The sequence below is a fragment of the Crocodylus porosus genome, unplaced genomic scaffold (genome assembly GCF_001723895.1).
Source record: "Crocodylus porosus isolate Cpor-Errol unplaced genomic scaffold, CroPor_comp1, whole genome shotgun sequence".
Lineage (NCBI taxonomy): Eukaryota > Metazoa > Chordata > Crocodylia > Crocodylidae > Crocodylus > Crocodylus porosus.
The window spans coordinates 6098164-6115548 of record NW_017728937.1 but is presented as its reverse complement, the minus strand read 5'-3'; the positions used below and the strand labels follow the sequence as shown (position 1 = coordinate 6115548).

Sequence of the window (17385 nt, the reverse complement as noted above, 5' to 3'; positions counted from 1 at the left end):
TCCGCTTCCCAGCAGCCGGGTGAGGACACGTGGATAGGGCGGTGCGGCCCTGCTTCCGCTCGGGGGAGGAGGTGTCGTAGGGGTCCTCGCTCCCTCCCCCAGAGCCCTGGCCCGGGCGCAGGAAACAAGCCTCCTGCGTTAGAGGCGGGCGCAGATGGAGGGAGAGCACAAAGGTCCCTCCGAACAGATACTCGGGAACCAGCGGCTCGCATTCAAGAGTTGCGAAAGACTTGGCCGAGAACCCCTGCCCGCCCTTCCTGCCCACTCGCGGCGCGCGGGCGGGAACAGCGGCCCCCAATGGGCCCACCGCTCGCCCTGCCGGAACGGAGGCCGCGGGGTGGACTGCCCACTGCGGGAAGCCCCGCACACGAATCTGTGGGCACGTGAGCCCTGTCCGGGACTTCGCCGCGGCGGCGGCGAGCTGCGGCCGCACGTGTCCCCCCTGACTGACCTGCAGGCGGGGAGCGGCAGCTCTCGTTGCGGCCGGGGCTGTCTGCGGCCCGGCCACGTGCAGGGCTGTGCGCACGCACGTGGCGCCTCCGCGAACGCTCCCAGCAGCCCCCGCGGGCTGCAAACTGCTGCGACCTGCGCTTTTCCTCCCTGAAGGAAACCTGCCGCCCGGGTCCGGGACTGGAGGTTTCCAGGTTGGGACTCTCTCTTCCGACGCGGGGCAGGTGGTCATGGGTTACTAGCGGCATGTCAGGTGTTCATCAGGCTGAAGTGGGCAGCCTGAGTGATGGGGGGTAGCGGTGGTGGTGAGCAAAATCATGGGATGCCCTTGGCAAAGATGGCAGCTTAGGGCATGGGCGACTGGTGCCTCCTGAGCCTGGGGGCACTTGCCCCAACAGCAGCTAGTCAGTGACCGGGGGGCCCCCTACAGCCAATCGTGCTAACCGGAGGGGGGGGTCTCCAGTGGCTGGTCCTGCTGACCCAGAAGTGCCATGCTGCTGGCACTTCCAGGTCAGTGCAACACTTCTGGATAAGTGGGGTGGGCTGCTGTCTGCGCGATTGGCTGTGGGAGGACTGCAGGGATCTCTTCTGGTGCCCCCACTCCCCAGCCAGTGCTCTCAAGGGGGCACCAGCGCTTTTGCTTGCCCCACCTGCTTGTCACCTAAGTGGGGAGTTGTGCATTTGGTTGGTTAGGTTAACTGTGCTACCAGAACAGGCTTCTCTAATATTTCATGTTATGATTGAAAAAGAGCGTTGTCCACTGTTGGTATTAGAGCTGCACCAATACACCAGTCCAGTAACGGATTGGCACCGATATAAAGAAAACTGACTGTATTGGAAATTGGCTTGATGCAGCTGATCAATGCTCTGTGCATGCGTGCAGCCACAGTACAATATGTAGGCAGCAAGGAGCACAGCTCAGTAGCAAGGAAAGCTGTGTGTAGCTGGTAAGACTGTTGTAGTGGAAAGGGCATGGGCAGATCAAGGCCCCCATGGTGAGGGAGGGAGTGGGGCTGAGGCAGGTGCTGCCCAGCTGGGGCATCATGGCATGTGGGACAGAGCTGGGGCTCATCTGGGGGTTGCACGGATGGGGGAGAGGCTCCCACTACTGCATGCACCCTGGGAGGGCATGGTGGGGGGGGCTTGTGGCCCCCTGATTGGGGCAGGCTGCAGCTGTGGGCTGGGGTCAGGGCTGCACCAGGCTCTTCCCATCTGTGGGGGCTGGGCTGAGCTGCACTCAGGGTGGGCAGAGGTGCTGGGAGTGGGGTTGAGGGTCTGTAACAAATTTTGGGGTGGCTGCAGCCCCACCCATCCGCCACAGCTGCCACTGCCCAGCCCAGCCCCTGCTGGGAAGAGCCTGGCATAACTCTGGCCTGCAGCTGCAACCCACCCTGCCCCGCCCCAATCTGGGGTGGGGGGGGCGGGCAGATGCCCCCTGTGCCCTCCCAGGGTGTGTGCAGTGGTGGCAGGAGCTGCCCCCACCTTCCTGTGCCCCCCAGATGAGTCATGACTCCATCCCACACCCTGCCCTGCCCCAGCCCCACTCCCTCCCTCACCACAGGGGCCTTGATCTGCCCCTCTATGGCTCTTCCCTCCCCCCTCTCCTTCCACCACAACAGACTTAGCAGCTGGACACAGCTCTTCAAGCTGCCTGGCTGTGTATTGGAAATGGGATTGTTATCGGCCGATATGCCTCCTTAAAAATTGACTTATCAGTATCAGCCCCAAAAAGGTCCATCAGTGCACCCCTAGTTGCTATGGTCAGCATGGCATGGGCTCATGACTGACTTGGGAGAGGCCGCATACAGGGCCAAATCAATCCTTTAGTGCTCCCTACACAAACAAACTCCTGAGCCCCCGGCTGGTTGAGATCATAGCCGTGGCAAAGGGGAGGGGAAGGGAGGCAGATGAGGCCATTTGTGCTGCCGCCATGGAGGAAAGGACCAAGGCCCCCAGGGCCCTAGGCACATGCCTAGTATACGTTAATCCGGCCCTGGCCACAAAAGGCTTTGTCAATGGCAGGGCCAGAAGAGAACACCTGCAACTGCAGAAACCATTTCCACTGGGAGTGTTTCTCAGGGCTTCTGTGAGTCAGAGTCAACTCAGCAGCCTGTGTGGCAAGCGATAGTCACCCTTCAGGCCTTTTATTCTGCTTCCAGATAGATTGGCGTAGCACAGGTTCCGTGTCACAGTCACTCTCCCTTTGTCCCAGCCAGGGTATTCTGAGAATTCCATCTTTTCCCTTGGGATTGTGCTGCCTGGCTATCACTGGGCCAGTAACTCCTGCCACTTGCTCTGGTCCAGCTCTTGCTGGCTTATATGAGATCCAAGTGATCTCCTAGGCATCACCTCAACCCTATCTTCTCTGCATCTGCTGGGGGCCAGGTAGCTAGTTACAAGTGGGGTGAGGCCCAAGTCTTTTCAAGTGCCAGCTGTTTTGTGCCCAAAATCCATCTTCAGCCCAGGGTAGAAGTAGAAGCATACAGGCAAATGCCACCAAGCTGTGCAGAGTAGGAACAGGTCAGCTCTGCAGCATCATCCATATAATTTGGTAGCTTAGCTAAGGCAGCAAATAATGTATCTGGGGGAGCTGAGCTGGCTGGGGAGTGCATCCTGGATCAGAGAACCTCAGGGGCAGATCTGGGATTTGGCAAAGTGGGGTGCAGGAGTTGGGGAAACAGCACTGCAGGAGCCTCTGGGAGCATTTTAAAGATCCCAGAGCAGGTGAGCATCTCCCATGCTCTCCTTCTCTTCTACCCCTTCCTCCAGTCATGCTGCCTTCCCTGCTGCTGGTGTGGAAAGAAAGCTTCAGAGCTGCTCTTGCCTACTGCAGGGCCATGCAGGGGCTGAGCTTAGCTGTGAACAGCAGTGGCAACGGGGGTGGGGGGTGGGTTCCAATTTCCCAGGCCACACAAAAGCAGGGGAAGGAAGCTGCTGTTGCTTTCACTGCCCTAGGTGAGCACAGCCCTCTCCTCTACCCACAGCAGTCCAGCTGCAGTAGACAGGAACAGTTCTGAAGCTTCCCCCACCCCCGGAACAGCAGGGAAATGCAGCAGTGACTGGCTGCTTTCCCCAGACTGGCTCTAGCAGCACTGTCCAGGCCAAAAGGGGGTGGGGAGATGTAGCCACCCCACTGTACCCACTCTGTATCTGACCCTGAATAATCTCTGAATGGGATCTGATGGGGCAGCTGGGACCCGAGCATGACTGTGGGTGTGAAATGGAGCAGAAGTGGAGTATGAAGCTGTTTTGGGGAGGGGAGGGGAAAGTTGGGGAAACAGTTCCTGAGCTCTGGGTGTAGTGCTAGTGTTTGCACTGCATGCAGGAGACTAGAAAAGACCTACAAGGAGACATGGAGGCCTCCTCTGAGCACAGACATAGGATCAGATTAGTTGTGTGGGGGCTTCTCATGGAGCAGCCAACCTGCGGCAACAGTCCATGTGTCTGCAAATTGTAGCAGGGTCCCCTAACCTCTGCTGCTTAGAGAATAAGAAGGCGGTGTTAAGAGGGCTGCAATCTGATGGGCGGTTAAGGCAGGGATAGCTAGAGGAGAGAGTAAACAGGTATGTAAAGAACTGGGTAGACTGTAATAGATAGGAGCAGGCTGAGTAATGAACTAAGCAGAAACTCCTGGGTCAGTCAGATGTCGTGTGACTGGAAGGGGTAGAACCCCAGCATGTAAAAAGCCTAGCTCCAGAGCTAGAAGTTGGGTCTAACCTTGAGTTGTGGGATGGGAAGGGTTTTTGAGAATACAGGGTATAATAAAGGACCCCAGGCAACATGGGTACTGGGGGAGGCTAGAGAGCAGGTGGACTGAAGGCAAAGAAGTTGCTGGACCCCACAGATTCCATATAATGGTGTGGAAACAGTTTAGTTCAATATTTTCTTTCTTTGTTTGATTACAGTTTTTAATCGTAGCTCCAGGGGCAGTGGAGGTTCTGAGAAGGCAGTCTGTTATAAGGAGCTAAGGCTGGGGTGGAGCCCTACTAGGGTCTGGGGCCTGGTGGGCTATGTGGGGCTGAAGCCAAATAGCTTAGAATCTGAAGGTAGTGTGGCCTTGCAAGGCTGGGGACTTGGAGGAGGGGGTGTCTTAAACCTGTATAGGGCTGGAGAGCCTGGTGAAGGGAAGAGGGTGACATCTGTAAGGCATGTTTATAGTTAGGGGTGGGGTGAGCAAGAGAGTACAACTACTGCCTCAAAGGTGATTAGGCCTGGGAGGCCAAAATTGGGGCCAAGAGTATGCAGTGCTAGTGAGATTGCTTGCAGAAGCTTGAGCTCTGGGGTCAAGGACCAAGAGACCAAATAAAAGGAGTCCTGGTCAGGGTGGGAAATGGAACCTGATGATGAGAAGGACCAGGTGAGACACCTCAAAGCTCACAGCTGCTGAGGGTAGTCTCCCCAGGTGGATAATCATATCTTCCATCAAGGCAGGGCAGGCAAGAAAGCAGGGTGATCCCCTGGGAAGCCAGAGTGAGGCAAGCAGGACGAATGGGGCTGCTGTAGCTTATCCAGGGGCAGCATGAGCACAAGTCTGTCCACAGTGGGGAGAGTCCAGAGAGCAGAGGCCTCTTGGTGCTTCCAAAGGTGAAGCTGGAGGTGGAGGCCTGATATTTTCAGACCGGGGCCAGGCATTTGTCCCGTCCTAGCTGTATGTCACCTCAGTGCAGTTTCTGGAGCTGGGAAGGCTCACCAGTGTATGATGTTGCTGCATCCCACTGGCTTTGTTTCCTGAGAGATCTGCCCCAACCCAGCCAGGGGGTCAAATTAGAAGCAAGGGTCTGAGGAGGCTTTTGCCCTAGCTTCTTATGTAGGAATAGCATTCGGAGAAGTTCAGTTGGAAGGGACCTCTGGAGGCCAGTTAGCCCAGCCTGAGGCTTTCCAGATCATTACATACAAGTGCTTGTGTAATCTATTCCTAAACTAAACAATCAACCGTGTTGCACAGGTACATATTACACCAAGAGCACCCTACCCTGCCACCGGTAAAGGTGGGGGATGAAAACTGTTGGACCAAGTGTACAGCACTGTCTTTCATGGCCCTGAAAGCTCTGAATCTGTGCTGTGTAGGAGGAAATGTTGACCTGGGACTAAAGCGAGGGCCCTGGGACAGGCACAACCTAGGCAAAGAAGATTGCTGGGACAGTAAAAGGGGGAAGATGGCAAGCTCTGTAGGGGCTTCCGAGTGGGAGAGAAGGGCTTGTCTTTGTGGAGGCAAAGGAGGGTGCTTGTCCGTGTTGAGGTAGAGCTGTGCAGGGGTGGTTTTGGGCAGCTGCACAGGCAGGAGAAGTTTTTTTGGGTGGGACGCAGCAGCCAATAAAAGGGTTGTTCTGTTCTCCTCTAACCCACTGGCAAAAGGCATCATCCACAGGTGGATGGGGCTTGGTACAGCACTCCCCCCCCTGCTGTTGGAATGGTGTATTCAGCCCTCTCCCTGCATTTGAAAGGTGGGAGTCAGAGCCTTCCTAACACTTGCTGACAGCTCTTCTACAAACCACTGCCCCCCCAGACCCTGTGGCTGTGGAGGTGTATTAGAGCACTGAGATTTCAGCAGGGGCAGAGAAGTCTTTCTCCTGTCTCGTCTTGGGCTCGGGTGAGAGGTCTTAGACATATACAATCCCTTGGTGTTACACTGCTCTTTCCAAAGGCTGGCCAGTCTGGCTCCGTGCTCTACTGACATAGGCCTACTGATGGGAGCTTAACATGGGGTTATGGTTGTTTCTACAGCACACGGTCATTACCCTTTGCTGAATCCCATGGAAAACTCCTGGAATACAGGCCATGGCACCCCACATGAGCCCTCTGTCCTCCAGCTCTGGTTACGTTTTTGCCTGCTGAGGTAGTATCCAGTTCAACCCACCCCAGTGTTGCCAGTTCACTGGGAACTGCCTATTTTTCTTCACGCTCCACTTCACAGAGCAATGGTTATTACAAGGCAGTTTTTCAGTTGTGTGACAGTTGGAAAACACATCCCTGCATCAGGGTGGTCAGTGAAAGGGTGACCAGTGTTTTTGGCAGGCATACCAGAAAGTAGGCATTCTCTTCTCTCCCTCTCCTCATTACTCTGATCCCCACCCCCCTGGAGAAGTGGGGAAGGGGGAGGCAGGACAGGACTTCAGTCTAATACTGCTAACTGCCTCTAGTAAAAGTGCAACAGAGGGCACAAAGCTTTAGACTGGTGTAAGTCACTGTTCTCTGGGGCACCATTGTTTAAGTTGCACCAGAGCATCTACTTGTCTATCTGCTCACCTAGTCCAGGGATGCTCAACCCCCAGCCCATGGGAGTTCGATCTGATCAATCAGCATGGGACCAGAAACTTGTTGGTAGGGAAGAAGGGCAGTCATAATTGTCACTCTCCCACTGCTGGATTTCTAGACCCTTAGGGAGCCCTGCAAGGCAACGTAGTTTGGTGCACTAGATGAGGTGTGTGGGTCCTGGGATCCACTCTCAGGACCAGAAGGTTGAACACGACAGGCCTAATCAAGTCCGTACCATGATAGCCCTTTGCTCATGCACAATGACTCTTCTGTCATCTAGTGGCTAGGTATAGTACTAGCACTTAATGAGGGCAGCTAGCTTAGGAGAGTTGGTTGTGTAGCTCCATGCCACCAAGTGTACGTAGTAGAATCTGGAGTATATTGCCCCATGGTAAATATGTTGTGTGTCCACACCTTAAGCTAGTGCAGTGCTGTCTCTTGCTGCAGGCTGGCCCACTCGGAGATTCCTTAGGCTACTGAGGATTGTGGCTGAACAGACCCAGCTTTTTCTCCTGCTTTCTGCTTTGCAGGATCTGTTACCAGCTGTTTGTACTGGTGGTGCCTAAGAACACCTACTGGAGGCTCATGTTCTGTTGTGCCAAGCCCTGTGTCAGCACAGAGCAAGCTGCCTGGCCTTTTCCCAGAGGATGTAAAATCAGGCTGTAGGATTCATGCTGAGACTTGCATCACAGTCCAGAGCTGCTGCGGCCTCATTGGCTATGATGTTGCAAGGCACATAGGACACCTGTGCTGCCAAAGGAGTGCACAACTGCACCTGGGGGTGTGACCAGGCCCCTTCTGGACAATCCCCAGGAGCCTGGGTAAGCTGCTCCTGGTTCAAACCAAGTCTCTCCCTGCTCTCCCTTTGCTCTGGTTAGGGTGTACCAGACACACCGCTTCCTTCCAGTGCCAATCACTGTATGTACCCCTGCCCTCCCCACCAACTGCAAGTCACGCCCCTTCAATTGGTCCATTTTTACCCAGATAGTGGTGCCTCTCACTTCTACTGGAGTGTTGGCTCAGCACTGCAGGCTCCCTGGGGTGTACTCTGGGTACTGCAGCCCTTCCTGATTCTTGCTAGTCACCCCAAGCTACCTTTTGTGCGGCATCCCCCATTTGCCCATCCCATCGGCTTGCTATGCACCCAATTTGGATCCTACTCAGCCTGGCCTTGGTATTCTCATCTCTCTGGATACTGTGTTCTTCAGCATCCAGGGCCCCAGGGAAGCCAAGTGGCCCAGTCTCTGAGCAGCTCTTTAACAGCTCTGGTCCCAAACTCCTGTAATTAATTGCTCACCGAATGTTGTATTTCATTTCCCAGGCCAGCTGAGCCATAACTGTGCAGCATCCCTGCCAAAACCCAAGGGGTGGTGCTGGCCCTTTCACAGCAGGAAGCAGCCAGCCTCGTGGTCTTGGACCTAGCATTAGCCCAGCTCAGTTCCCTTCTCTACAACTGAGCATCTGTATAGGATGCCTAGGCAAGTAACTTAGAGCTCACTTCCCAAGTTATTAGGGGTCATCATCAGCATTCCTGGGTGCTACAAGGCATAATTCCTGCTTCTGATGGACTGCACATCCCAGAGCTGGTGCCCCTATGGTATGTGCCCAGAGAGTCAGAACCTCCCAGCTCCTGGAAGTGGCTTGTCAGCCCCAAATGGACTGCAGAGTGCATATACCTGAACACCCAGCCTGGCCAAGGCCATGCTTCTTTCTGCTGGCCTCTTCATGAAAGATCAGCTATGGATTCTTCCTGGAAAGTGGTACCCAAGTCCAGGTCTTCTGGCTGTGTAAAATGAAAACAATGAAGCCCATGCTCCCTTACAGCAGCTGCTGCCTGGTGGTGAGGGCAGGCTCCTGGGCCATGGGCAACATGGTGGAGGTTCAGTGCTTTCTGTGGCCTCATGTCCAGCTACCTTTGTCTCCCTGTGGCTAGATACTCATTTCCCACTGGGGCAGCAAGATCATATACAGACCTCTGGAGCCATTGCTACTAGGCCCCATCCAGGTCAGCCCCCTTCTCTGATTTGGAGCAGAAAAGTAAGTCCAGTATGTATCCTGCTCACCAAGATGGGAACCTACAGATTCCCTGTATTACCTGGATTGCAAGTAACCTGGCTGTTTAGCTACTGATAAGAGGCAAGAGAGATGTACAGCTTCATCATTTGTAGCTACACCCCAAAACTACAAACACAAGCACATATCTTTGAAAATGTCTCTGGCTACCCATAATGGTACACCATAGATTCTTACCTGTAACAGCTGGAGAGACTAAAGGGAGGAAAGGCATGCTGACTGGTAACAGGTCATCTTGAATTTGCTGAATTCTCCAAATTTCCATCCAGCCTATTCTCTATAGATAGCTTATTCTAATAAACATTCTCCGATTAATTTTATTTACATTTCTTTGTTTCACTGAAACTTTTGGGATTGGATTGAACTAATTCTTTCATGAACTAAGGTATCAATTAGTTGGGATTTATGTCCTTGGAATGCTGCTTGTTACTATCTTGTTTTCTCTTCACCTTAGTTTATGGACTTCATTGACAAGGTTGCTTTGTTTTTACAACTTAACTAAAAAAAAACTTTCTAAAAACACATTATTGCAAACCAACATCTAATGTGGTTATATCGATAACTGCTAGCCATCTGTCTCACAAAACAACACAACTGCACCAGGTGAGGCATCAGCTTGCTGAACATCTGTAGGTGTGGCTGTAGAGCCCAGTTCTTGAATGACAGTCCCTTCTCCACGTTTGTATTAACAATCCTGAATGCGGTATGGGGTTCTTTCTGAGGTTTCTTTTCTCCTCTGCATGTTGGGCTCTTCTTTTCTTAAAAGCCTTCATTTCATGCTTAATAGATTGTTTCCGTGTGCTTTGATCCTCAGCACTCGTCTCCCAGTTATCTGGCTCGATGTTCAGTGCCTTCATAGCTTTCTTGAAAGCATCTTTGAACCAGATATAAGGATGCCCACATGGTCTTTGTCCTGTAAGTTCTCCAGACAGGAGATTCTTGGGTATATGGCCATCATCCATTCTTCATGTATGACCAGGGCTTCAAAGTTGATGCTGAGGAGAGGATGGATGCTTAGAATGTTGGAAAGTTCCCAGACCTCCCTGCAGGCAACTTGGTCCTGCCAGGAAATTTCTCAAATGTGGTGAAGGCAGTAGCGTAAGTGGAAGCTGTGAAGCACTTATCTTGAGTAGATCATGTGGTCCATGATTTGCCACCATACAAAAGGGTGTTGAGATTGCAAGCATGATATACTTTGACCTTAGTCTTAACATTCACTTTGCTGGTGTTCCATACTGATTTGATCAGCATGCTTATATTAACTGACGCTTTGCCAATACAGGTATTCAGTTCAGCCTCAAATATCAGGTTGTCATTAACAGTGGAACCAAGGTACATACATTTACTTACAATCTACAGTATGTTTTCACCTGTTGCGACTGTGGTGGTGAGTCAGTGTTCCGGCTTATAACATTGGTCTTCTTGACGCTGATTACAAGACCAAACTCTTGGCCAGCACAAGTGAGGCTTTGAAGGGCACTCTGTGTGGACTCTCAGTGCAGGGTCACCAGCAAACAGCAGCTTACACATCACAAAACTTTCTACTGGATACTAAAAATCATGGTTTCAATACAGACATTGGTTTCATGACACATTGCAACCTGCCTGACATCTGATTCACCAGGTACCTGCCTGACAGCCTCTTTTCTACCTTGTACTCTATCACTGTCCTGTCTCCCTTCAGCCTTTTTTCCCCCTGCTCTCATCCCTCTCTCCCTCCACTTCACCTCTCTGCCTCGCCTTTTGTTTTTCTAATTCTACCTACAGGCAACCCTCACCATTCATGGGGGCTATGTTCTCGTATCCCTCGTGAACGGCAAAATCTGCGAATAAGGCACTGTGTTCATGAATGCAGTGCCCCGCAGCTGGTGAGGGGAACGGGTGGTGGTGTTCAGCAAGCGCAGTGCTCCTGAGGAGCCCCCGTAAGTATAAAGTGTATTTAAAATGTGGGTTCAGAATTTGTGAGTATTTGAAACTGTGAATGCCGAACCCACAAATAGCAAGGGTGTCCTGTATTTACAGTCTCACTGACATGAAAGAAGCTAAAAGTGTGTCAGGATATCTTGGAGTCTCAGAACAGCAGAGACTCACCATACCTAAAGAAGAGTGACTGCGCCTGAGAGCTTGCCAGGAAATTTTTTTCAACTACTCAGTTGGTCTAATAAAAGATATCGCATCTACTCAAAGAACTTTGCCTGCCTAAGTCCTTAGACCAACATGGCTACAACCAAAAACTCAGAAAACTTTCTGCACTTTAGTCTTTGCTTTAAGCCGAGGTGTGCACACAGTCACTGCCAGCTTGGAGCTGATGCTGGAGCTGTGGAGCCTGGTGGAGCTGTTTGCAGCCTGCCCCCTGCTTGCTGCAGCTGCCCAGAGCCCAGGCTGGCTACAAACAGCTGTGCCGGGCTCTGGAGCCCCACCAGCAGCTTTGTGCCAGCAGCTAAGGAGAGACTGGGGTTGCGTTGCCTCAGGCCCCTCCCCTACCTTCTGCTCTGAGGTGTGTGCGCACACTGGTACAGAGCTGATGCCGGAGCCTGGTGCAGCTCTTTGCAGCCTGCTGGCTGCAGCCAGCCCCAGCTCTGGGTAGCTGCTGCCAGCCATGGAGCTTGGGCTGCCTGCTGGGAGTAGCCTGGGCTCTGTGGTTGGCAGCAGCTACCCAGAGCCAGGGCTGGTGGTAGCATGCCAAGCAAGATGGCCTCATCTGCCATGCTCAGCATGCATGCTGGGGTTGCTGACCCCTGTTTCAAAGGTGTGTGAGGTGAAAACATTAACATTAAACACCAACTACCAGTTTACTACTACTACTAACACTTTTAAGATAAAGCTATGATATATTATTTTGGATCATCTAATTAAAGGTATTTTAAAATTTGATCTCACTACTGTTCAGCTGGACATGCCAATTACTTGCTTTATTTTGACCAAGCTGGCTGGCTGTCATGCCTGCCGTTTCACTCTGTGATCACTCAGAAACAGGCCTTGCAGGCCTTCTACAACATAAGCCACATTTCTGCAGTCCCTTTAAAATGACCAAAGCTGGCAACACCTGGCTGCTGGCAAGGTAGGCATCTTCCTGCCACTTAGTGGGCTTTGGCTCAAGATTAGGCTCCAAGCAGTTTGTCAGATGTGGGGCTGCACCTGCAATTTGCCCACATCCCAGCAAAGTCACTGTCCCTAAAGCTAGGTGGTAGGGGAGGCACAGCTTGGAGAAGAGCATGCGTCTCAGGAGATTGCCCAAAGCAAAATGGTAAGTCCCGAGATCCCAAAGTAGGAGAAGCTTTTCTCCTTCCAGCACAAGAACACTGCTCTACACCCACAGTCCTGGGGCCACCAGGGCCTGAGAATCAGGGTTGAGTCAACCCTTGAAGGATGTGGCAGTAACCTGCCCTTCACAATGGTGGCCAAAAGAGCACGTGCTTCCATTTTGGGTGGACTGCCATTGCCCTTCCTTACTGAAGCACATCATGAGAGGTTGGGGCTGGGCTATGGGGTCTGCCCACTCCCCCTAGTAAGCTAGGTGCAAATCCTGGTTTCTCTGCTAAATTTCCCAAATGCCCAGGCCAGTCTGTAGAAGCAAGTACAGTCTTCAGCTGGTAGTGTCCGAATGACTTGATGCATGCACGCTGTGCCAGCAACTTTGAATCAGACCTTTATTTGGGGAGAGAAGTGCCTTTACAGTGTGAAGTAGGATGCAACCAAGTTCAGGAGGTAGGCAGATTTCCCATCTACCCTTTCCTGGCACCAGGACCTCAGCCTACAGCAGGGGTGGGCAATTATTTTGGGCAGAGGGATACTTGCTGAGTTTTGGCAAGCCATCGAGGGCCACATGATAGGCAGCCCAGGGCAGATTAATATTAATTTTCTAAATTTTTTAGGGGCCCCATGGGCCAGATAGAATGGCTTGGCAGGCCGCATCCAGCCCACAGGCCGCATTTTGCCCACCCTGGCCTACAGGATGACGTACTTCCCTGCTCCCTGGAGCAGGATGAGGCTCCCAGCGGCAGGTATCCTAGCTCCTCTGCCAAGAGATGGGGCAGTGGAAAACTAGCGCCTAGCTTGGGACATCCCAGTAAAGATGGCAGCCAGGCCTCTGGTGCTCTTCCAGAGGGCCTGGCTTAGCTGCAGGGTCTTGGGGCCTGACACCAGCAGACAGTGCTTTCCAGGCTCTGTCTGAGCCTTATCCTGCCAGAAGTGGGGAGCAGGAGGCTGTGAGAACTTGCATCATTTGAACTGGCACTGATAAGGCACCAGGGATGGTTTTTTAGTCAGGGCCAGTCATACTGTTTGATGTAGAGGAACCATTAGTACAGCTGCACACAGAACCATGTAAGTGGTACCAAACCCCCACCCCATTGTGCCCCAGCCAGGGCAAAAGCAGATAGGCTTCCTCTTCTGTATGCCCACTGCCCAGGGTCCCCCTTGGCACACTGTGAGCAGCTCAGAGTCCAAGCAAAATCTGATGTGGGCCTGTGAAAGCCAGGTCCAGCTGCTGGCATTACCATGACCCAGGGCAAGGAGAGCTATGGGGCTGAGCTAATGGCAACTCTGGGCTCCTGATTATGACCACTCCCTCTGATCAGTCTGGAAGTGCCTCAGGGGCTCTCAGCATGGTCTGACCATAGGGTGCTCCCACAGCCAGCAGGGCAGAGGGCTGTGTGGCCACCTAGCAGCAGGCCCTTCTCCATGTACACAGCCAGGGGTGAAGAAGCAGCAGAGCCTAGGGCTGAGGCAGCTCCTACCCTAAGCGGTCCTCATCTTCCTCCCCAAAGGCCTGGTTGTAGGCACAGTCCTGGTGGTGCTGCGGGCCACAGGGCGGCTCCTGGGAGCCTTCGCCATCACTGTCGTGTTCCTTCTCGCTCTCAGAGCCTGTCTCATCCGAGTTCTCATCTTCTAAGTAACGGTAGCCTCGCACCTTGTGACGTGGCTTGGGGATCTTTGGCATACGGTGCTGGATGTGGCATGCAACCTTGTGCTCCATCCAGCCATAGGACAGCACTGACACCAGAAGAGTCAGCAGCATAATGGTCAGCTTGGCCTAGGTGAGCAGACAGAGAGAGTACCACTGAGTGTGGGCAGGGTGGGGGCCTGGCCACCCCACCAACTAGCTAGGCTGCTCAGCTCAGTTGGACTGCAGCTTGCTCTGAGTCCTAGAAGAGCTGGGGCTGGGCCCAGAATAGACCTGTCTGACCCAGCTGCAACCCAAGCCTTGCGGTACCATTTTCTCCCACCCCAGACATCAGTACCCTCCATCCTGTCCCCTCAGGATCCCACCCTACTCCCTGGGAACTCTGGGTTGTAACAATTCTAAACTCCCTACCCCCATGCCCACTCCCTGGTGGACAGACTAGAGTCCCTGTGCTCCCAACACTGTTTTGCTGTCCTCTAGCATATCCAACAGCCCCTGCTAGCTGCAAATTCCTTTTCTGCCCTGCTCACCTTCATAGGAAGCCCTGCCCACAAGTACACAACAAAGATGGCCAATGCCTGCCACCAGTGGTAGATGGTGAAGATGAAGTCCTGTCGCTCTTTGTCCTCATACAGCATCCCTAGGAGAACTGTGGATGGATAGACATCTTTAGCCAGAGCCTCCTTCATGGCCCATCACAGGGCTGGGAGCTTCCTTCACAGAGACGGGATCCTTCTGGATTTACTCCAATTCTGCCCCACCGTGCCAGCAGGCCCTTCTGGGGCTGGAATTGGGACTGCTCCCAGCTGAGATGTGGCTGAAATGCCAACAGTCCTGACCCCACCAAGTCCCATGGACTCCTGGAGGTGTGGAACTGGGCCCAGTTGGTCAGGCTTGTCAAGCACGGTGGAGAAGCATCTGTGGTAGGAGCTGGGGTTCAGTATGTGGTTGGGGGGGCACTCCCTCTGCAATGGGAGGAGGGGTTCAGTGGAGGGCCTGGAGTGTGCTAGGGGAGCACAGGCACAGCTGGGGTGCTGCCTTGATGGGGTAGGCTGGCATGTGTAACATGGCAGTGATGGGGGCTGTAGGAGGGGAGGGAGAATCTAGCCTACCCTGGAGTTCCCGCCTGAGCCCAGCCATTCCCTACTCACTGCTGAGGCCGGTCTTGTTCAAGGCACTGCCAAGCCCCCAGAAGGCAGCCACAACATAGAGCAGGGGTGCTTCAGCCAGGTTCCGGGGTATAGGTGCCCAACAAAACAGGCTTATCAACAGGATGGCATGGACAATGGCTCCAGCCAGGAGCACGGCGTGGCGTGGCAGGCGCAGCATGGAGAGTGCCAGGCTGGAGCAGGCCGAGGCTGAGAAGCCGTATGCCATGAGAATGTAAGCCAGGTTCTCCAGCCCAATGGCGCAGACACCATAATTCTAGGAGGGGATTGCCAGAGCATGGGAGAGAGGGAAATAACTGTTAGCAGTGTGATACAGTCAGGTCCACCCAGTACCCTTCAACACACACATGGTGACCCTACCCTTCTGACAGTATGCTTAGCCCCCATCAGGGTGCGCTCTCCCATTTCTTTGCTGTGCCCTATCCCCAAAAGCCCTGCCCTGCTCAGCCCTCCGTGACAGAGTCCCAATACACACCCTGCAGGCACTGGGGAGGTGCCCAGTCATACCAGGGAAAAGCCGGTGCAGACAAAAAGCACTTCAAAGCCACTATAGATGAAGAAAGGGAAGAGATGGCGCAGGCGGTAGTCCCGCATGTGCTTGAAGGGCAGCTGGAAGATGTTACCCCAGCCAATGCTGCGCAGGTCAATCTCCTCTGTGGGGCGATAGGCTGAACCACACAGGATCAGCACCTGTTGGTGGAAGTGGCGAACACAGGGAGTGGTGAGCTGGAAGGAGGGGGAAAATCTGCCAGTTCTTCCCCCACTTGTTGGGGCAGGGAGGCAGCCCTGCCATTTGGCCTCTAAGGGATATGATGGGAAGGAGACAACAAGGCCGTGGCCTCGGTAGCGCTGGATGGACCTGGGATGCCATCCTGGCAATGTGCAGGTAGCAGGCCAGGACATGCCCAGGCAGAGAAGTGGGCAATGCCAAGGTCATCAGGCAGGGCAGCTGGGTGGAATCAGAGTCAAATCAGGTGAGTCTAGGATGGGGGAAGCACTAGGTCAAGCAGAATTGAGGGACCCACCCCCCACCAAAATCACTGGCTACTGTCAGTGCTGCCATAGCATTTCTAACCCCTTGCACTATGGGGCAGGATGTAATATAAGTAAGAGGGAGTGGCACCACTCCCTCCCCAGGGGTGCCCAACCGCTAGTCTGTACCATGAGGGTGGAAAGGAAAGGGCCCCCCCCCCCAACCATACCATAAGCATGGAGAAGAAAGCCACAGCCATGAGGACACTCTCCACCACAATGAGGTTGATGCTGCGTGGCAGGCCTTGCAGCACAGTGGTGTTGAAGCCTGGAAGCATCCCTTTGCTCAAGGTGCCTAGGGGAATGAGGCAGTGTCAAGGACCAGCCCACCTGTAAGGGCACTCTGGGAGCCAAGCAGGAGCAGCTGAGAGCCCCAGCTACAGGAGGGAGCAAGTCAAAGTCTGGGACCCAGGATGGGGCAGGAGGGCTGCCAAGGTGTTTGTACTGGCAACAGAAATGAGGTGGGGCAAATGGTAGAGATGGCAGCTGGACAGGGGTGCACAGAGAAGAGGGAATGGGGCATGAGGGCTAACAGTGGGAGGCTGGGGGGCAGGGTGGAGGGCAGGGCAGCAGCAGTATGGTAGCAGGGAGCCGGTGTGCACTGGCTGGGTACTGCCATCTGCCTGAACACTCACCACAGCTCTGGACACTGAAGAGTGTGTGTTTCAGCTCATACAGGAATTTGTTGAGGAAGAAGATCATGGGCATCTGGGCGCAGACAAAGCTCAACTACAAGACATGAGTGGATAGTTGGGGCCATCAGGACCTGCACACTCATCTTGCCTCACTGCATTGTGCTGGCCCAGGAGTTCTTGGCAATGTGGAATAGCCAGGCATCCTCCACACTTCAGCACAGGAGAGCCCAGGCCGTCTCACAGTCCACAGCACCCACCATCCCACCAGGAATGCAGGGGTCCCCAGGCATTCCCATGACAGTTTGCTGTGTTGGTTACTCCTGGAGTGGCCAGAGTTCCCACTTCTCTGCAAACTGCAGCCATAACCCTTACCCAGTCCTGCACCCAGCTCTACCCAAGTCCCACCCTGCCTACAGACAGCTCACATGGAAGCAGCCATAGAAGATGGTCTGGAAGACAATGATATAGGAATTGTAGGCTCCACGTGGTGCCCGCTGCTGCTCCTGCACATGTTCCTCCTTGTAATTCACGTATTCATAGTACTTCTGTGCCATCCTGCCAGAGGTGATGCCCAGAGCAAGATCAGCAAAGCTAGGGCTCTCAGAGGCACTCATCCCTGGATCCCACACAGTGTTGAGAGAGTACATGCCCCCTGATGCCCCACTCTTCTTTCCCCCCCTCTTACAGTCTCCCAGGGACACCCCCACACTACAGCTCCCACCCTCCAGAAACATCTCCATGCCCTCACTACAGCTCCCCAAGAACACCCCTAGCTTCCTAACAGCTTTGTCTCCCAAGGAACACTCCCATGCTACACCACTCTTCCTGCTACATAAGGACTCCCAGGAAACAGGGTGGAGGGAAA

General features: G+C 53.7%; 1 protein-coding gene across 1 annotated transcript in view; it reads right to left on the bottom strand.

The window, feature by feature from the left end:
• Positions 1–12709: 12709 nt before the first annotated feature.
• The window catches only part of UNC93B1 (unc-93 homolog B1 (C. elegans)), a gene marked incomplete at its 5' end in the record, with an annotated part of 9067 nt that continues 4391 nt past the window's right edge, over positions 12710–17385 (bottom strand). The window contains 7 exons of the mRNA XM_019547164.1: positions 12710–13813; positions 14215–14333; positions 14836–15109; positions 15361–15543; positions 16056–16180; positions 16521–16614; positions 16946–17075. Of these exons, the coding sequence (XP_019402709.1) occupies positions 13514–13813; positions 14215–14333; positions 14836–15109; positions 15361–15543; positions 16056–16180; positions 16521–16614; positions 16946–17075 (1225 nt within the window). The remainder of the gene's footprint in view (positions 13814–14214; positions 14334–14835; positions 15110–15360; positions 15544–16055; positions 16181–16520; positions 16615–16945; positions 17076–17385) is intronic.